General features: G+C 40.4%; 2 protein-coding genes across 2 annotated transcripts; both read left to right on the forward strand.

Moving 5' to 3' along the window:
• Nucleotides 1-1,836: 1,836 nt before the first annotated feature.
• LOC129775237 (uncharacterized) lies at nt 1,837-3,815 on the forward strand. Its single transcript, XM_055779706.1, has 4 exons — nt 1,837-2,153; nt 2,237-2,368; nt 2,455-2,784; nt 2,976-3,815. Exons 3-4 carry the CDS (start codon nt 2,568-2,570, stop codon nt 3,437-3,439), a joined length of 681 nt encoding a protein of 226 aa, XP_055635681.1. The 5' UTR covers nt 1,837-2,153; nt 2,237-2,368; nt 2,455-2,567; the 3' UTR covers nt 3,440-3,815.
• A 10,279-nt stretch (nt 3,816-14,094) lies between these two features.
• On the forward strand, nt 14,095-15,440 carry LOC129762557 (uncharacterized). The gene is made up of 3 exons (XM_055760946.1): nt 14,095-14,336; nt 14,398-14,515; nt 14,574-15,440. Exons 1-3 carry the CDS (start codon nt 14,241-14,243, stop codon nt 15,203-15,205), a joined length of 846 nt encoding a protein of 281 aa, XP_055616921.1. The 5' UTR covers nt 14,095-14,240; the 3' UTR covers nt 15,206-15,440.
• The last annotated feature ends 6,893 nt before the right edge of the window (nt 15,441-22,333 follow it).

The following is a 22,333-nucleotide window of genomic DNA, read 5'->3' on the forward strand; positions in this document are numbered from 1 at the left end:
CGACTGGTGGCGACTTTCAATGAGGGACCATAATTTGGGCCCCGAACTCAATGTTTACAAAAATGTCCAACTAGAGGTAAAAATGTCTAATTAAACGTGTTGCATCACAGATCTGTTCAATTAGCTTAATGTCGATGTAGATGTAAATTACTGTATAACCAAATCAAAACAAAAGCCGAGACACAAAGCCCAGACAAAAACCAATCGAGCCGTCCGTCTCCGTCAATTATTCTTTTCTACAAACCCTGCCAGTCGTTTTCGTTGAACGTATGCTGACGGGTCGTTACGTTGCTGGTTTATGTGAATGTTTTCATGAGAATTTCATGGTAGAATCATTGACGTATCGTGACGTGACGGGACGTGAACGTGACGTGTATGTTGTATGTGAATCGCACTTGAATCATAATCGCATTTAATATCAATCAAAGTATGTATCGTGTATATTTGAAATCGCATTAAATGTAAAAACTCAATTTTAAATACCATTATCAAATTAAGTCGCAATTCGGTATAATAAACATCAATTTTATGATGCACATTGTCGTAAAATATATTTAATTATATTGCGTATATTACGCTGATGCAGTTTGTGTGTCGTATAAGCGTATAATTTAAATCGATTCAATACTGTAGTGAATCGTGTTGCATGCTGAAGAAAATCATGAAACAGTGAATCATATTAGATCCTAATAAAGAACATATTACATCATATTGAAATGTCAATGAAATATTGATGCACTCGAAATTTTTAACCGCTGTTGAATTAAATTTCAGATAGCCGCGCGAGATAGCTGGTGGATGATAATCCAGACGACCGGAGTTCGAACCCACATCGGAGCAGTTATCACCAAACATCAATCTGTGCCATTTCAAGCATTCATATTCCACTCCCAACACAAGTCAATCAAACAATTATTATTTCTACAAACATAAATACTCATATATAAAAATGGCGATTCGTGAGGCTATAATAAACATTTCACGAAAATATTTTGCGCCATTTGTTTTTTTTTTCTATGTCTGTAATAAATCGTATATGAGTATGGCAAAGTCGCTATTATGTATATGTATGTATGTATATGGCCTCCACTTTTGCATGCATATGCCAGTTAGGCGCATTATATGCCAACCAAATTTTAGGGCATATGCTTGTTATGCGATTTAATGTTTGCTGGGTAGTGATGTCTAAATTTTTCATTTATTCGATTATCGATTAATCGTTGGGGAATTTTTCAATATTCGATTCATTCGAATAATTATTTTTCAGTATTCTATTAATCGAGCGAATATTTATTTTTGTAATAATCACACGTATCACGTTGTCATTCTGGTCGCGTGGTCTATCGGGTTGTCGATGTTTAAAGGATGTTCGATTAAAAAATTATATAGCCTAATTCTTAACCTAAAAATGCGTCAACCTTGAGAAAGATTCCTTTTTTTATTAATCACGATTACAGTGGCAATTATTCGATGTATTCATATTTTGGTTTTGAATTATTCGATACAAAATAACTCGATTATAATTTCAGATATTCGATTATTTGAATTAATCGAACGATTAACCGACGTCTCTAGTTGTTCCAGATCGTTATGCGTCTCCTTAACATATGATCTGAACCATTATGATATTCCATGGACATTATCTGATGTTATCAAATGGTTTCACTAGACACAATCGCAATATCACATTAGGAATAATTTTTATACTATATGAACTATTTTATAGCACTCAATCAAGGGTAACGATCGAGCGATCCACTATTGCGTGCCTACCTTCAGCTTTCACAGGTGTTGGTGCCGTTGCTTTGAGCCTCCATGCATTTGTATTGTTGAACGGTAGCCCCCTTCAATGATTGCACCCAAGTAATGCTTGAGCTCTTGGCTGCAACATTAGAGTGTGTTGATCTTTGGTTCGTTGCTGTTGGAAAGTGAAATTCCGATCACTCGTTGGGCTAAACGATACGAGAAGTGAACCTTCGAACATATTGTTGATTGGCGGGAGATTGCATTCCGAACGTGCGCATCAAGTATAATCGGCGATCGAACCGCAGAACCTACCCAGTGTATAATTGTCTGGTGATCAAACGGTAATCCAAAAAAAAAAGCCCAATTAAGACAATGGAGTTACGTATGTGAAAGGAAAGTTCTTGAAGGTATGTAGCGCGAACATGTGGTGGTGTTTGTATTATGAATAGTGTCGTAGCACGATCAATCGGATCAATCCATGACATTTCAGACACACCGTCGTGATCGTTTACGTAGCTCGATCCTGTGGAGGTGCAGTGAAATAAATCGGCGAGAGGAGTGTCGTTCTTGATTCGAATGCCAAACATTGCGACAAACAGGGTTTGCTTCCGTGGAAATGAAGGTTGGTCGCCAAATCTATTGATGCATTGTAGTCTATTGAAGGGGGTTTTTCCAAATACCAAACCTAATCATTATCTTATGTTCTAGATGGAATAATGCACAAAAAGATAACAAAGCTGCCCAATGCTTATAGCTTGTGTTCCTGATCGACAATAGTAGTTTAAGATAACTTCTCAAAACACTTTGGCGGTAACAACAAAATGAGCCTGAAGACTCGGGGAATCGTATTTGCCACCTTCTTCGGCAGCTGCCTCATAGTGGGTCTCACGGTGGCAGCACTGACCACCGACAATTGGATTCAATCGGGCGCCAAGCGCACCAACTCAACGGAATCTCAAGGACGCATCCACTTTGGGCTGTTCAGCGGCCAAAAGCATTTGAACGTTGCGTACGGCTGGCGCAGACACGATATCGATGGTGAGTTGCATTATGAAATAGACGAAAATGGAAAAAATAATTGGAGTTTCACCAACCGGCAAGTATTTGAATGACGCTGCGTGCATTAACGCATGTGGAGTCATTTAAAGTATTGAATCAAAGTTGATAGTAGTCTAATTTCAAATGTGTCTTACACAGTGAGTAAAATTATATTTATCTCAATGTTACAGTACTTGCTGTGCTGCGGGACGAACCGGATGTGATGAGCTACTGGCTGTGGCTGGGGACGGCCATTGGCACGGGCTTGGGAGCGCTGGGTGGAGCTGTTGGCGCTATAGCGTCCGTGCTCAAATCGTCCTCGGCATCTAAGAAAACAGGAACAATGTTAGTACTGTTTGTCAGTAACTTCTTGTCCGGAATTTCCCAAACGCTGTCGTTCATCTGCTGGCTGTTTCAGTTTGTACAATATCTCAAGCACAATGTGCTGCTTGCTGAGGATCGAAACAACAATTGGTACAGCACGGAACTGGCCGCGCTCGGTACAAGCTTTTATTTCGTCGTTGCCGGTATCGTGGTGGTGGTGGTCAACATAACCCTTCTGGTGATAGCGGTGACGCTAGAAAAACGTGAACGAGAACAGGTGCTAGAGACACCCACCGACGAGAAGACGCAGGGAGCGATCATGTTGTATTAGGTGGTTTGTGAGGACTTGCATCAGAGTAGTCCCCATGTGAATATTTTGAATGACGTAACCAACTAATGCTGATACCATTTTACTGTATTACATACTCCAGTTAACAATCCCTTGCCCTGGATTTGATCAGGTAACGAGAATAGGGTAAACTTTTTATTAAATAGTTGAGAAGCAATGAAATCGTTAGGGAAGTTACTCATGCTAGCCATACTTTGGAACTAAAGATGAATGAGAAATGTGTTTTTAATATTTTTACTGAATCCAAAATTTAACATTAATGTTTAAAATGAGCTTATAGGTGGAACTGCCAATGCGTGAAATCGAATATAAGCTTTCGATGGATATTAAAATTTTAAAATAAATATATTTTATCGAGTCTACGCAGTTTTGATTTTGAGGATACGATTTTATTTTTTTACTAGCTGACCCGACGAACTTCGTCCCAGTTCATTGATGGGTTTTTCTAATCTACCTTTAAAATTTAGTTTTACTATGAAATTCCTAGTAATTCTACCAAAACTCGTCATTATAATATCAGATTATTTTCAGACACAATTCTCGTTCAAGATTTTTTTAACCACTTGCAAATAACATGTATTTTTGTTACATGGAATAAATGTTTGATACAGAAAATATGATAGAATAAATACAGCCCTAAATCGCACAATTCCTCTCTCGAGTTTTGCTCTTATCAACACCTTCGGTGATTCATTTTTATTTGTATAGATAGAAGAAGATATAGGAGTGCGTTTTATCACATTAAAATCCATTTCCACTTTCGAACAAAAATCAATTTCGTTAGCGCAAACATCAAATGAACTAACAACGCTTGTCACTATGTAAATGCAGAACATATGCGAATTGAATTTTCCTAATCTTCCCATTTTCCGTTAATTGGAAAATCCGCGTAAAAAAAACCGCGTTAATTCGAAAATCCGTATAGAAAAAACCGCGTTAATCGGAAACTCAGTGTAAAAAAAACCATGTCACCTAATGATAAATATCAAATGGGACTATCTTTACGTAGAACGGAAGTAAAAAGTTGAGTGTTGCTCGCTTCCGAAAACCCGTAGTTTTTTTTCCTGCAATTTCGTTGGTTACTGGTAGCTATAGTTCGGTTTTCCTCACGAATGAGGTCATCTGCTGTTGCTTGAAGATTCCCTAGTAATTTGTACACTCTTCTGCCGATGCACGTGCAGTACCACTGTTGGACCGTCCAGAGCTAAGTAGACAGGGAAGGACATTCACGAATAGCTGCCCGTAAAAACCCCGTCCCGTTGTACCGCCCGGCGAGCTCCCCGTTACCCAACACATAAAATCCACGTAAGAATCGTGATAAGGTGCGGCACTAAGCTCTAAACTCCGTTACAAGCACTAATTACCGTCATTTGCTCTGAGGGAACATGAGAGAAAAATGTGAGCTGAGGGTGAGATGTGATATCGCACTGGTCTTTTTCTACGCAAGTACCGCGTAAAAAAAACCGCGTTAGTTGGAAAATCCGCGTAAAGAAACCGCGTTAATTGGAAAATCCACGTAAAAAAACCTCGTAAAAAACCGCGCAAAAAAAACCGCGTAAAAAAAACCTGGGTGTATTATTTTTACGGGACCCCCTCTCCATTTCACAGGAGGGAGGGAACATCTCTTCTCCCACCTCTTTAAAGAGGGGGAGGAGTTTCGAACTACCATAGAAACGTTTGTCGATCCCAAAAGCTCTATATGCTAAGTTTGATTAGTTCTTGAGTTGTTCAGCACCCTTCTTCCCCCCCTATCCCTTCTTTAGAGAGTGGAAAGCTCCTAAAATTCCCATATGTCTAATTTCGTTTCATTTGCTTGATTAATTCTCGAGTAATGCAGAAATTTGTGTTTCATTTGTATAACAGCCCCCCGTAAGAGAGGGGGAGGGGTCTCGAAGTATCATAAGAACCTTCCCCGACCCCAAAATCCTCTACATTTTCATGTCGATCGGTTCAGTAGTTTCCCAGTCCATAAGAATCATACAGGCAGACAGAAATCCATATATATACTAGCTGCCCCGGCAAACTTCGTCCCACCCAAAATTTATTTTTCGTTATCACATCCACGTTTTCCTACTAAGGGCACGTTCATGGGTCCAATCGCAGAACTGTTCATTGATTGATCTTCTAATCTACCCTTTAAAATTATTTTTTACTATAAAATTTCAGTACTCCTACCAAAATTCAACATTATAATATCAGATTATATACAGACACAATTCTCGTGCAAGAGTTTTCATCCACTTGAAAATAACATGTTTCTTTGTTACATGGAATAAATGTTTGATACAGCAAATATAATAGAATAAAGACAGTCCTAAATCGGACAATTCCTTTCTCGAGTTTTGCTCTTACCAACACGTTCGGCGATCCATTTTATTTTTGTAGAAAGAAGACGATATAGGAGTGCGTTTTATCACATTAAAATCCATTTCCACTTTCGAACGAAGATCAATTTCGTTACCGCAAACATCAAATGGACTAACAACGCTTGTCAATATATAATTGTAGAGCACATGCGAATTGAATTTTTCGAATTTTCCCATTTCCAATTCCGAAAATTTTCAATTGTCTTGTTTGGTTGGAATATGTTTGTTTGAAATGTGTGCATTACTTTTATGAGACCCCCTCTCCCTTCCACCTTTCCTTAGAAATGCTTCTTGCCTCCTAAAACCTACACATGCCAAATTTAGTTCCGTTTGCTTGATTAGTTCTTGAATTATGCAAAAATGTATGCTTCATTTGTATGGCAGTCCCCCTCCCCTCAGAGAGAGGGGAGGAGTGTCTATTCACCATAGAAACGTTTCGTGTCCCCTAAAACCTTCGCATGCCAAATTTGGCTCCATTTGCTTGATAGTTTTCGAGTAATGCAGAAGTTTCTCAAGTCTTTGATTTTGATGGCAGCTCTCCCTTAGATAGGGGGTGGAGTATCTAACCACCATAGAATCCTTTATTGCACCCTAAAACCTCCATATGTCAAATTTCGTTCTATTTGCTTCAATAATTCTCGAGTAATGCAGAAATTTGTGTTTCATTTGTATGGTAGAGAGGGGGAAGGAGTATCCATAGAAACATTTATTATACTCTAAAACCCCTACATGCCAAACTTAGTTTCATTTACTTGAATAATATTCGAGTAATGTAGAAATTTGTGTTTCATTTGTCGACCACATTCTTTGGAACTTCTACGTTATCAACGGTTGTCGTCCGTAGTGTCATTAACAAGCAAACCATTTATCATGACAATGTCATGCGAAAATGCGAAAACAGAATAGAAACTGAGAGAGGTTAGCGTCGACATCATGCCTCATACCGTATGACTCGTACGGTATGAGGCATGATGTCGACGCCAACCTCTCTCAGTTTCTATTCTGTTTTCGCATTTTCGCATGACATTGTCATGATAAATGGTTTGCTTGGTCATTAGCGATGACCCATCGAGAATCGCCGCTCTACTCTGTTTCTTGAATGATGCCGATCTGTACTATAAAATTTGAATAACAAATTGTGGTTTAAATCGAAAATCCTCTTCTCGAATAATGGGAACAAAAAAAATCGGCAGGATTCCCTCCACTGGCAGGAGGCCATTCAGCAAATTTTCCCGCCAGCGACCAAAGAAGAGCAAGCAATCCACCGTGCAACAAAATTAAAAAATAAGGATAGGGTATTTGATGTTGGTTTGTCCAGTCGAAAATATGATCTTGATTTATCCACTTTTTTGAATGTTCTAGTTCAGCGCATCTGTGTCAAATCAGATATTCAAATATTTTCACAACTGCTCTGCTCTGGAAAAAACGTCGGGCTGTTGTGCTATAAATAACACAATAATGATCATATCAATTGTATCCGCTGTCCGGTGATCTAACTGAACAACAATTTATAGACACGATAAAACATGTAACATGTACACGATTAAAATTCGACTGTTACATATAAAACGCTAATGAGCCTAAATACAGGGTTTTCCAACTTCAAATTCCGAAAGTGAATTGAAATAAAACACACTTAGAATTCGAATTTCGATGAAACTTTTATTTCAAATTAAAGTTTGGTTTATGCCATTATGTGTGAAATACAACATCATTCAAATGTCCACCTAGGGCTTCCTCGCACACCTTGATCCGGAACAGGTCATTTTCGATTACTTTTCGGCACATATGGGGCGGTATCTCGGTCATAACTTCACGAATGTTGTCTTTCAAATGTTCAAGAGTTTGCGGAGAGTTGGCATATACACGGTCTTTCGCATAACCCAACAAAAAAAAAAGTCTAGCGGGTTCAAATCGCATGATCTGGACGGCCAATTGGCATCACCAAAACGCGAAATTATGCGTCCCTCAAATTTCGTTCGCAATATGGCGATGTTCGGTCGTGTTGTGTGGCACGTGGCGCCGTCCTGCTGAAACCACATGTCATCCGTATCCATATCTTCAATTTGTGGCAAAAAAAATCGGTTAACATGCGGCCATAGCGCTCACCATTCACAGTTACCGTCTCGCCGTCCTCATTTTCAAAGAAATACGGCCCGATGACTCCACCAGACCATAATGCGCACCAAACAGTGACTTTTGGCGGATGCAATGGCCTCTCAACAATCACGTGTGGATTTTCTGAGCCCCATATACGGAAATTTTGGGTGTTCACATAGTCACCGAGCTCGAAATGTGCCTCATCGCTGATGAAAATTTGATGCGAAAATTCAGCATTTTGCTGCTGTTGTTCGTTCACCCAATCGACGTATGCCCGACGCATTCCTGTAGGCAGAATGCGACAGGAAAAACAAAAGAAAAAAAGGATTTCACTATCGAGAGAAAAAACTCAGAGACGCGTGCTACACGAGAAAAAGGAACAACTTATGATTTTTATTTGACGTTTTGTTATTACATTGATTGATACCTGACGAGACTATTGTCCAAGGTATAAAAAGCAAAGGTAGCATGTTTTATTCTCTACGTCGCAAAGTGCGAGGGATGACACAGTGGTTATTCTATTCCCACACTCCTCCTGAATTACCACTATGACGACAATCCAAGTCGGTTGACAAACACCTGGTACATCGACGGTCCCAAAGGCTTGGTAAAGCCATCGGCAATCATCTCATGGGAAGGGCAGTATGTTAGTACGATGATCTTGCGCTCACACAACTCCCGGATGAAGTGGCTCTTGGTCTCGATGTGTTTCACTCTACCACTTGCACGTTCTGCCTTGGCGAAACAAATACACCCCTGGTTGTCCTCGAACAGGGTTGTCGCTTCGTCTTGGGGTTCACCTAGGTCTTTCAGCAAGCGCCTGATCCAAATACCTTCCTGACACGCTATGGTTAGCGCATTGTACTCCGCTTCAAGCGATGAAAGGGCTACGGAGTCTTGACCCTTGCTGGTCCAGCTGATTGGGCCTCCACCGAAGAAAAATACTATACCGGAAGTCGATCTTCTTGTCCGCTGGTCGCCCGCCCAATCTGAATCCGAGTATCCGACCAGGCTTCTCCGGAATTGAACTTCAGTTTCCAGGACTTGGTACTGCTCAAGTACTGGAGGACCCGTTTGGCAGCGGCCCAATCACTATGATTCGGTTCATTTACTTTTCTGCCCAACAATCCTACGTTGATGGATACGTCCGGACGAGCATTCACCGCCAAATAGAGCAATGCTCCAACTAGACTACGGTAACGTGTTGCATCGGGGAACAGCTTGCTATCACCGTTGATGGTGGTATAGCCGGGGTTCATAGGCGTTTTTACGGGTGCTGCATCCTTCATCCCGAACTTGGAGACTAGTTGCTCGATATACGAAGTTAGCCGCAACGAATAAGAACCGTCTTCACGTTCAATCTCGAATCCCAAAAAGAACCGCACCGGGCCGAGATCGGTAATGTCAAACTTGGCTCGGAGATCTCCGTACACTCGGTCGATTTCGTCCTGATTCGTACATCCTATTATCAAATCGTCCACATATACCAAAATATACACTGCGATGGTTCCGCTTCGCTGCACATAGAGACAAGAGTCCGAACTACACGGTTGAAATCCGAGGTCACGAAGTACAGCATCCAAAGCTTTGTTCCAGCATCTCGCGGATTGACGCAGACCGTAGATGCTTTTATTCAGCCTGCATACTAACTCCTCCTGTCCGCTTGTCGCAAAACCCGGCGGCTGACGCATATACAATTCTTCATTTACAGTACCGTTCAAATAGGCTGTTTTAACGTCATATTGCTTCAAAACTAGCTCGTTCTTCCCTGCAACGGCCAGCAATGCGCGCAGCGTCGTTTGTCGTGTTACCGGGGCGAAGACTTCGGTGTAATCCACACCAAACCGTTGTGTATACCCTTGGGCTACGATGCGGGCCTTATGTTTTACCACTCTTCCAGTTACATCACGTTTAAGTTTGAAAACCCATTTTGCACCTATCACTTTCTTCCCGATCGGCAAACTCACGAGTTCCCACGTACCGTTGAGTTCATGAGCATTTATTTCGTCCTTCATAGCACTATTCCACTCCGGTATGGCCAAAGCCTGCCGGTAATCATCTGGCTCTTCATCGTGACACGCAAGTCCTACCACATAATTGTTGAAACGTTCCGGTAGAACTCCGCGAGTTTGTCGATCAGATCTTCTCAAACACTGTTGTCCATGGTTTAGTTCATCTTCTTCATTGTCATCTTCAAAACCACGAAAGTCACTTTCATATGTGCCATTGGCATCTTCGTACATCGATTCATCGTTTTCTTCTTCAATCACTTCTTCGTTCATTAATTCACCGTTTTCTTCTTCTTCACGTTGACCAGGATTTATTATCACTTCACTTTCATTATCAGCTTCTTCTTTCTCAGGAACATCCGCCTGCTCTCGCCTCTCAGGGCTGGTCAGCTCCGATTCGTTTTTCAGCTCAATGAAACGTGCATCGCGACTAATCCAAATCCGATCTGTCTCGCGATCGAGAAACCGAAATCCTTTATGGTGATCCGAATAGCCGACGAACAGGAGTTTCTTCGCCTTCGGGTCGAACTTCTTTCGTTTGTTGTCCGGAATGTGCACGTATGCATCACACCCAAATACTCTGAATCGAGTCAAGTCCGGCTTCGATCCAGTCCACATCTCGTAAGGTGTACGATCTACGACACGGGAAGGCATTCGATTCTGAATGTATGCAGCCGTCAGCACCGCCTCTCCCCAGTATCGCTTTGGCAAATTTGCGTCCAAGAGCATGCAGTTTGCCATTTCTTGGAGAGAACGGTTCTTCCGTTCCGCTATCCCGTTCTGTTGGGGCGAGTAGGGAACCGTAAACTGCGTCTCAATGCCTTCCTCCTTGTAGAAGTTCTGCAATTCACGTCCGGTGTATTCACCTCCCCCGTCTGATCGGATGGCCCGAGGTTTCCGGCCGAAAACGTTTGTCGTCCATCTGACATACTCACGTATCTTCTCCGCTGCCTCTGCCTTCGATTTCAGGAGATACACCACGCAAAATCTGCTAAAATCGTCGATTATCGTCATCAAGTATTTGTTGCTGCTCGGGGTCGAATTTTCCATCGGTCCGCATAGATCAGTGTGGACCAGATCTAGCGGCTGCTTGGATTTACGCTCTGTCATGGCTGGGAAAGGGCTCCGCGCCAGCTTTCCAAGAAGACAACACTCACAAACGACCCGTTGGCCGCAGTCCTTGATGTCCAATCCACTGGCCAAGTCGTTCGCTTTGATGGCATTCATGACACTCGCATCTCGGTGGCCAAATCGTCTATGCCAAGTGTGCTGGCATCGATCATTGTGGTTTCCAACCACCACCGCCTTGCATTGCTCTGCCATCTTCAGTTTATACTGATTACCAACCGTTTCTCCTACCGCAACCGCGGTGCCATCAGCCGATCGTATTTCACAGGAATCTACCTTAAAAATCACCGCAAAACCTTTCAGTGCCAACTTCCGGACGGAGACTAGACCGCCCTCCAGCGACGGTACGTATAGAACGTTCTCCAACGTGATTGCGATGCGCTTACCTTCACCATCTACACCGAGCACGACACCATTGCCACATCCAGCTGACTTCGTTTTTGTACCGTCAGCAAGTGTGATATCCACAATGACATCCCTTCTCAATTCACTGAAAAATTTACGGTCGTTTGTCATGTGGCACGTACAGCCACTGTCCACCGTCCAGGAATTTGGAATCGCTCCTCCTGCGATGAAACAAACGGCACCGTACACCGTGCTTGAACTTGTCGATGGCTGCTCCGAAGATGGGGCCACCGGTTTTTGTATCGCCTGAACCTGCTTCGCCTCCTGATCGCTGGGCTTGTTCGTGGATTGGCTCGCGTTCTCCTCCTTCTTCGCTGCCAGAAACTTCCGGCAATTGTTCCGCAGATGGCCGGGCATGTTGCAATAAAAACATTTTCGCTTCTCGCCCTTCGGCTTAGCTGCTACTTTGAGAGCACGCTCACCGCTTCCTCCTGACTGGCCCGCACGCTTTTGGCATTCATCGCGCAGCCTAGCCATGACCAAATCCATCGTTAAATCCTCCTGTGGACGGTTCTCTAGAGAGGTGACGAAACTACTAAACGATGGGGGCAAGCTCCGCAACATCATTATGATTCGCAGCAGCTCACTCAATTCCACCCCCGCACAATCCAGACGCTCGTAGAGCAATTCAGTTTCTTCGACGTGTTTCTCCACATCACCGCTTTCGCTCAGGTTCAAGGAGCACAGCTGTTGCAACAGCATCGCCTGATTGCCGATGGTGGCCTTCTCGTGATACGTTTTAAGGTTATGCCACATTTCCTTCGCCGACGTTGCCTTCTTGACGAACCTCAACTGGCTGTCCTCGACGAACAAGGCGATTGTGGTCCGGGCCTTGCGGTCATCCTTGACCCATTTCTCCCGCACCTCCGCTAGATCGACCTCCTCCGGCTTTGCTTGGTCGATCACGTACCACACCTCTTCCCGCTCCAACATCGTCATCATGCGGTATTTCCAGCAAGCATAATTATTGCCGTTCAACTTGGCAAACGTAACCTTCAAATCGGTCATCTTTTCTCGTTCTACGCAGCACTATCAAACCGTCGGAAAAAAACGCGATCTTCCGGAAAAAAAAACAGTTTTCTCACAAAACGTCCTCTTTTTTCGACACTGGGCCTATAACCTGTAGGCAGAATGCGACAGGAAAAACAAAAGAAAAAAAGGATTTCACTATCGAGAGAAAAAACTCAGAGACGCGTGCTACACGAGAAAAAGGAACAACTTATGATTTTTATTTGACGTTTTGTTATTACATTGATTGATACCTGACGAGACTATTGTCCAAGGTATAAAAAGCAAAGGTAGCATGTTTTATTCTCTACGTCGCAAAGTGCGAGGGATGACACAGTGGTTATTCTATTCCCACAATTCCATGGTCACCACGCTCTAATTTTTGTACCAGTTGGACTTTATATGGATGTAGGTGCAAGTCCAAATGCAAAATTCGCCACAATGATGTGTTTGACAAGCCCAATTGCTGAGCACGCCGTGGAATCGAAACATTCGGGTCATCCTCCACACTGGCAGCAACAGCAGCAATATTTTCGGCCGAACGCACATTACGATGATGCACAGGTTTCACAATATCCGCTACGGATCCAGTTTGTTCGAATTTACGCACTACATTAGCGATTGTGTGCTCTGTATGCCGTCCATGACGACCAAAATCCGTCCGTAATGCTCGAAAAACATTTGCCGGTTTTTCATCATTTTTATAGTATAATTTAACAAAATTAACACGTTATGCGATGCTAAAACGATCCATATTGTAAAATGGCAGACATTCAACTAACGATATGACGCCTTGGATGACAGCTATGTCAAACGGTTGTCAGCGCAGGGCTGTATACTTTCGGAAGCCCGAAATGGAAAACCCCGTATATAAAACAAATGGAATAAAAAAAGCGTTGAAACAAAAAATGTGGGCTTGTTATTTCCAAAAAATGTTAGTGCTATAAGCTCTTTCTGAAGAAAATAGTGAAGTAAACTTCTCCACAAACAGTTCAAACAATTTCAAAACTCGACATGTTTACCACTATAAAAATGTTTTCACACTTTGGTGAAATGACATACACTGAATTTCAACCTTACACAGTAGTCGCTCGTTAACTGGACTTTCTTTGACGGGGTTTATCTTAACCAGGGCGTACCTTAACTGGGCTGCAGCCCAGTCAATAATCGACGTCATATTCATTTTGAAGTTTTGCTCCTGCTTTTCTACAGCCCAGTTTACAAGTGGAATTCGAGAATTGGGTTGATTTTCGGCCTAATATTCTCCCATAGACGTTCTACTATCTTGAACTACGCACAGGAAGTACTCGTCTGTTGGAAAACAGCGATAACTTACTCAACAGAAGCTATACTTTAAACCGAACCTTCCCTATTGCTGTAGGTGACTTTTCTGATATTTGGGTGAATAATATTGTCCTATAACTGAGGGAAACGAATCTCGACGTAATTGACCGTGTCTACTGCTTTTAACACCTCCCAAAATCCAAGCATATTGTATTGTTTATCTTTCATTGTATACTTCATTATAGCCACTCACATGCGGAGCGTTCGATTACGATATCAAACTGATGTTATCAAACTGATAGCCAATAGCTCTCCCCTGCCAAGCTTTCCGAACAATCTTATCAGCTATGGGCTCTCGCTCCTTCGTTTCAAGTCGAAACCATTGGTCTTAGTATCAGTGCGACCTTAGCCAAGCGTAGTGTTCTCGATTGGAAACAACGGATTCAAAAATCAGTATGCGCAGTTGTGTGTTCAACTGATAGAATGGCCAAAACAAAGTGGAACCTGTTGTTTGCGACCTTCGTTTTATCCGGCCTCTCACTGGCGACGCTTATTGTATCGTTTTGTACGCAACATTGGGTATGAAGATTACGGAAAACGACTTGCCACAAAAAATATAAATATGTTCGATTCTCCTTAGGTCGTCTCGGAAGCGTCTGAAGTAACTGCATACAGGAACAGCGAGATCCACTATGGTCTTTTCGCTGGTTCCCTCACGAGGAACGTGCTTGCCACCCCGGTAGGCTTAGACCTCACAGGTGCGTCATGTTGTTTTATCGCAAAAATTCGCATGAAAACGATTAATCAACTTATTAGTTATCTGCATGTATGAATACAATGCTTGCGTCTACAGCTGTCAGAAAGATGAAGCAAAACGCGAGATCGAACTGCAGGACATGATGAATGGGCGGAAGCCAGCGGAGTGCCCCATCACCAGTTCTCATCTTCAGTCGAAAATCATCCCGTCCTCTGTGAGATATGCTTCACCTAGGGCCGCTTCGAAGGATGCATTCATCGACGCTAGTCTATGGCTAACCACGGTGATACTTCTCGGGATAGCAACAGCCTTCGCCGGGGCCTCCGGAAGCTTCTCGATCATCAACGTTATGTTTAATCCAGTGGAACCTATTTTCAGCGTGTTTGGTCTGTACATCTGGAACGCAATAGTTATCATATCGACCTTGCTAACCATGATCATCTGGGGAGCTCTGTTTGGATCATCTCTTGTGAAGAATATTGCCATAACCGATACACTTACTCCGGAGGCTCCATACAGTTCGACGGGTTTGGCAGCGCTCGGGGCTAGCTACTGGTTGCTGTTCCTGCCGATGCTGTTCCATGCAGTCAACACTGGACTGCTGCTGTGGAGGCAGTACCTGATCAACAGGGAACCACCGCCGACCACTATTGACGTGGATCGGTCCGATCTTACTATTATTATGTATTAGTGTTCGAATAAAGTTGTACAAGTGCAATTCATTCAAATGAAATACATGCTGTACAGCGATTTGTTCAATTGTTCAACGCATAGCTGAGCAAATAATGATATTTATTTTGTAGATAGTGGATGCGATAATCTTCAAGTTGTATGATTCACTCAATATGTGTACATTCTGTCAAATATATACAGGGAATTTGCTATTTTAAATCTTCCCGCTGAACATTTTTTTAAAGTTGGTACTACTGTCAGTGTTTTTAATGTCCATTTTGACAGCGATCTGTCATTTAGTTTGTTTACAGCATCATTAAGAACAAGTCCTCTTGTCAACTGATGAAAATATCGACAAAATAAAAGGAATGGTGTACGGAAATCGTCACTTATGTCTGGAAGACCTAGCTCGTTTATTAAATATCCCTTACGAGACCGTTCGTCATATTTTGGTTGATGTTTTGGGCAATTTTCTTCAAAAGTATCATTGCAATCATGTGGCTGAAGACATACTTGAACAGTCAAACTCTGATCCCATTGGACTTCACTTCGAGTGTCCGACAGCAGTGAGTGATACGACAAAAAAATGTTGGGCCTGATCACGAACGTTACTTCACGGTGAAAACGAAATGATTTGTATCTAAGATTATGGGCCCTATTATAGAAATCGAAGTGATAAGAATTTTGCTCGTTAGCCTCATTCTGCTATTATATATACTCCAGGATATAATTCTGGGAAAATTAATCAAAGGATGAATGTACAGCTAGCAATTCGAAGGTGAGTATTTTGTTTTATTGAATTTTCGATTCGATTTCATTTGTATTCATATTCGTCGCAGTATTATTTCCATCCACCGAGAAGAAAGACAGTTGTGATTAAATAGAAATCAACATAATTGACCTCTTTTCTCTTCTTTTTTTCAGCTAGCATTAAAAAAGGAACAACTATTTTAACAACCTACGCAATTTGGAGGCAAAGAAATTTTTTGTTCATGTGAAAGTACATTTGATTCCATTATGTATGGAACTCGATTTCTTTTGCATGGCCACCACGGACACGCTTGCAGAAGTCCAGACGATGAACCCAATTTTCGACGGTTTTCAAGCATAAATCGGCCGATACTGCTACAATTTCACGTTCGATATTCGTACGAAGTTCATCAATCGCCGCTGGCTTGTTGGCATAGACCATAGACTTGACGTAGCCCAACAAGAAATAGTCCAACGGCGTCAAAACGTACGACCGGGGCGGCTAATTGACTGCGCCAATTCGTGAGATAACACGCTCACGCAACTTGGTTTTCAATAAATTGATTGTTAAATTCGATGTGTGGCTTAGGGCGCCATCCTGTTGAAGCCACATATTGTCCAAGTCCATATCATCCAAATCGGGCCAAAAACAGTCGGTTATCATTGAGCGGTAGCGATTCCCATTCACCGTAACGTGCCGGACTTGATCATCACGGAAGAAGTACGGCCCAATGACGCCGCCGGACCATAAACAGCACCAAACCGTAATTTTTTCGGGATGCAATGGTGACTCATGAAGTACGTGTGAATTGCTGCCTGACCAATAACGCATATTTTACTTATGGACGAAGCCATTCAGCCAGAAATGAGCCTCATCGCTGAGGATGATTTTTCGATGAAAATTCGGATCATTTTGAAGTTGTTGCTCAGCCCAATTCACGAACATACGATGCTTCTGGTGGTCAAGCGGCATCAAATCTTGCGTCAATTTGATCTTGTCAGGATTTAGGCCAAGATCTTTTCGCAAAATTCGCCACAACGATGTCACAGAGATGCCCAACGCTTGAGAACGACGTATGAGAGACTGATCTGGGCAGCAATATTCTCGACACTACGGGTACTTTTTTGTCTCACTGGAACGGGAATTTTTTGTACTGTGCCTGTGGATTCATATTGTTTCACTAGACGCTCAATTGTTAATCTGACAGGACCATTATGACGACCATAAATTGGACGTATCGCTGTTAAAGTTGAGACTCCGACATTGACTCGAATTTCGATAGCAAATTTTAATAATCTCGACTCGTTGTTGGATCGTATATTTTTCCATTATGAAATGGCAAACCTTACTGTAGGGTCTTGTCCCTCGGTTAGAAAAACCTGTCAATATAACAGCCTTGCGACGAATGACAGTGTAGGAGAGGAAGATGACGATGTGACAGATTAAGAGAGAGTGTCGAACGGTGTGGTCGCACTATCGTGGTGAAGTGAAATAAATATAACGGTGTGAATAATAAACGTGGTGTTTTAATATATCCGAAGAGGCCATCCCAACACTTACTGAAGAGAAATGTCAAGAGAGCGGGGAAAAATATGACGTCGTTTGCTGTCCCTATCGGCCTACTTTTATAGTGTCCCTATTGAAATACCCGTTATTTTTTCATCTCTTTTACTTTTTTTTTAATGTCATTTTTTTATTTTTTATTTTTTATTTCATGGTAAAATGCGTCAATTGACTTGAATGTTAATGTTAATGTGTTAAAATAGTGTTGGAACGAGAGCTTTCAATTTTCCATAGATTTGTGCAGACCATGAGACGTTTCCCTAGAATGGATTAGAAAATCAGACACCGAGACGGTACAAACAAACTAAGATAGGGCGATCTCGGATCGATTCTTATGGCGGGTTTACATTAGGGAGATCTATAGCTATAGATGGATTTATTCACGTGAAAATAGGTGTAAACGGGTGAGAATAAATATGATACACTTATTCGAGGTATATATAACTTGAATAAATTCAGCATATGTAAACCTAAGTGGTGCGGACTCAATCCACTTCATTCTCTAGCAAATTCATGCATGTTTTCAAGCGATTTCTTGCAATAAATTCTCAGACCACCAGAGATGCCAGATTTACAAATATGTTTGTAAATTTACAGACATATCTGTAAAACATTCATCACATCTATTCATCACATCAAAAATATTTGACTCACCATATGACATTTTTCCATAGTTTTAATACAGAAAAGTTATTATATTTAGTATATATCAATACACATGACGTTAGACCAGCGATACTCAACCTGCGGCCCGGCAGTCCTTGTTGGCCCATCTGGTGTGTATGATGTTTGGAACTCATACACATAAGCACTTTTGCCTGACATCATTGCAGACGAAAAAGAGGATACGGTTATTCACAATTAATGAACAATTGCATTCTCTGCAGGTAAGGAAAAATCTTGAACGAAAATTGTCTCTGATAATTATTTTCTGTTCTAGATAAGATTGTTTTGCTGAAATGCAAGGAGATTTATTGAAAAATAGTTAAGTTAGGGTCAGGACTATGTCTTCTAAGTATTTAAACAACATCGAATAAAAATTTTCATTCTATTTTCAACAACTTACATTTGCTTTCGGGACTGCTTATGACGAAATATGGGTTACTGTTCGATATTGTTACGACAGACATGGTTCATGGCCGTGTGGTGATCTAAAACTTGTATAGCCTTGCATGGCGGATGGAAAATATACACTGCATTTTTTTTATAAATTTCATCAACGACAAGACCGCAAGCCTTGGTGGATTTCCAATATATCAACGGAGAAATACTGTTTTTTATAAAAATTAACAACGGGTATGTTTGTGTATGTATGTGTATGTATGTATGTGTAGATCGTTGAAACATTTAAACACACTTACAGCACATAAGTTATTAAGTGGTCCGAAAAATCATTTTTTTCCACTTTTTCCCAAAAATGACAAATGAAAATTAATAACTTTTGAATCACTGAATCGATTTAGATGATCGACATATAAAATTGACCTAGCCTTTTATAAAAAAATATTTAACTTGCGAAAAACATAATTATATTTTAGTAATTATTGATTGTAGTCGTTTTTTATTTTTTATGACTTTGGACTAGAGGGCGCTATATTTTTTTATATTTTTTCTTGAAAGCTGAGGATTTTTTACACAACATATCTCGATATCAGGGTTGCTATTTTTTCGTTTTTTAGATATGATTTTTTTAAAAAAATCATTTTTCCCCATTTGTCCAAAAATAACTTTCTGCAAAAAATCATAACATTTGAACTACTGAACCGATTTAGATGATCGATATATTAAATTGAAGCCAATAAGCAAAATTCACACTTGCGGGAAGATTGGATTCTAGTAGCATAGGTCTAGTTTAGTCACATATGAATATTGATCGAAGACTTAAAACATGTTAAATTTACAAAATTCTAACTTAAAAACAATAACTATAGCATCTCTGATATCGAGATATGTTAGGTAAATAATCCTCAGCTTTCCATAAAAAATATAAAAAAATATAGCGCTCCTATCTTTAACCGAGAAAACTATGAAAAACTAACTCAATCCATAATTACAGAAACAAAATTCAATTTTTTCGCAAAAGTAATATTTTTTCAAAGAAAAATAACTCGTAAGCTTCAATTTGATATGTCGATGATATGAATCGGTCCAATAGTTCGAAAGTTATGACTTTTTGTAGTGGGAAAAATGGGGAAAAATTGTTTTTCGAACCATCGATTAGTTTTGCAAAATCATATTTCAAAAACGAAAAAAATAGCATCTCTGATATCGATATTTTTTTTATAGATATGCAAGTTAAATATTTATCAATTAAAGCTCATTGGCTTAAATTTGATATGTCGATCATCTAAATCGGTTGAGTGGTTCGAAAGTTATAAATTTTTGAAAAAAGTCATTTTGGGAAAAAGTGGAAAAAAATGATTTTTGGGATCACCCTAAAATGGAAATGGGCACCCTAATGACAAATTAAAAAAATACGAGTTTAATGTTTTGCGATAAAGAACAAAATTACCACTTTTGACGAAGATCTGAGAACCACTATATTCGTTTGGCATGGAATGGCTGTATATAATACAGAATACAATCTTACGTGCATCGTGATGTACAAAGTATTAATGAATAAGTGAAAATTAACGTTAAAAGACATTTCTATAGATCTGCACACTTTTACAGACTTTTCCACATTTTTAACAGACATTCACATGTTTTTACAGACTTTTTTTAAAAATCATCTGGCAGCTCTTCCTTCCACTTTTTATCGAATATTTCCAAATCGCAGGAGTAAACATTTACGTGACTCTGACTTTGTTTGTTTTTATTACGTTCGGAAAAACGTTATGACAAAGAGAGGGGACATTAAAAATGCGTTGCTCAGTGAAAGGCTGAGATGCTCTTTTAGAGATGCAATGGTTAATTAAACAATTGACGGAAAAATGTAGTTCATTCATTTTATAATTTTACTTATTTTTGCCCTTGACAACAATACCTCTTTTATAGTGTTGATTATCATAAGAAAAATAACACTCCTGATCGTTGGATCTCTTTTGACATTTCAATTGGATCTTTTTTGACAGCCGTTTTGATTCAGTCCGCACTACCTAGATGTAAACGTTTGTGAATTTCTCACTGGTGAGAAATCACTAAAGTTGGATGCAGTTCTATTTTAGGTGAATAAATTCACCGAAAATATGAATATATTCATTATAGAAGTTCACGCTAGTGTAAATGGTTGATGCGAGTTCTATAAATCTCATATTTCTTCACATGAATATATCACTAGTTTAAACCCACCCTTAGAATAGAGACGAACGAACTGCAAAGTTTGAAGGCTCTTAAAAACAAAGAACTGAACTGAACTGATTCTTAGAAGATCGATCTATTCCATTCCGATTTCCAATTTTTTGGATCGATCTCTTGTACTCGAGAAAATAGATCTTTTTGCTTTCGATTATTTCGATCTTGAAACAACTTTTCGTAGATGTGTTTTTCAGTATACGTCGATTTGATTCTCCCCGAAGATCACCTACTGTAACCAGTGGCTCTTAGGATTACTGAACTAGATGTTGACATCAATTCCAGGAAAAAGATTGTTTTTTAGAACTGGCGCCAAAAACAAGAATCAGCTTCGACTAGATGACAGACGTGTGGCGCGATTGGTTCCTATGGAATCGTTGTCAGCTGAGTTCTAGACAGATACATAGATAGAATTTTGATGTTTGAATAGAAATATGAAATTTGTACTCCCTGTTAGAAGAAAAGACGACACTCATATAGAATCAGTAGATAAATTGAAAAAAAAACTAATTTTTCAAATATCGATTCTTTGGTATCGATTTAATCAGTGTTTGGAAAATCGATTCGACAAGATCGTTCTTCTTATAAAGATCGCTGTAGTGACAAGGTCGTTGCGACTTGCCATTTCGGCTAATCTTATTCGTAGATATTGGAAATTAAGTTGCAACAAATATCCTAACGTGATCCTACATCGAGTATGCGGTTGTATCTCGGACACGAAAGCGAGAAACGTACTTGATGGTGTGCAAGTTGGAAAGTACCATGACTTCAAACATGTCATCTGCACTACTCATGTGCGAAAATGAGGAATAATATTTTGTTCAGGTGATGAGCTAGATATAAATTCGCCTTTCATCGGACCAGTTGGTTCTCTAATTTGCTAGAATGAAGATATTCTGAGTGACAATATAACAGTTCGGCTGAAAAGTTCAGAAGGTTGACGTCTATATGGCACCTCTTGCAAAAATCTACTTAACTATCACAAAGCACCATCTTTCAATGGATACGTGCCAAAATTCGACAGCAATCGATCGATTGGTTCGTGAGTTACAGCATTGAGAGTGAAGCAACTTTTGTTATTGTGAAAAATGAAAAAAAAAACACAAATCAATGAAAACGATGGCAAAATTGCATGAATTGGGTTTCGAATTGCTTCGCATCCACGACTATTTTCTGTTCGCATACCTGAAGAGAATGCTCGCTGGCAAGAAATTGAAGACCGATGATGAAGTGATTACCGAAACTGAGGCCTATGTTCGAAAAACCGAAAGAGTACTATAAAAAGTTGCAAGATCGCTATAATCGCTGTATCGACCTGGAAGGCAATTATGTTGAATAATAAAATTGAATTATAAACTTTTCAGCCGAACTGTTATTGGGGTTTTGTAGTTGTAATTTTACTCACTGAAAGAATTTGATTGCGAATCGATAAAAGTGAAGTGCCCATTTCACCCCATTGTCCTTCACACTGAAACAAAACCTTACGCTAATTCGCTTGACGTCAATGCACAGAATCATTTACAATTTTGATTATTTACA

The sequence above is a fragment of the Toxorhynchites rutilus genome, chromosome 1 (assembly GCF_029784135.1).
Source record: "Toxorhynchites rutilus septentrionalis strain SRP chromosome 1, ASM2978413v1, whole genome shotgun sequence".
Taxonomy (NCBI): domain Eukaryota; kingdom Metazoa; phylum Arthropoda; class Insecta; order Diptera; family Culicidae; genus Toxorhynchites; species Toxorhynchites rutilus.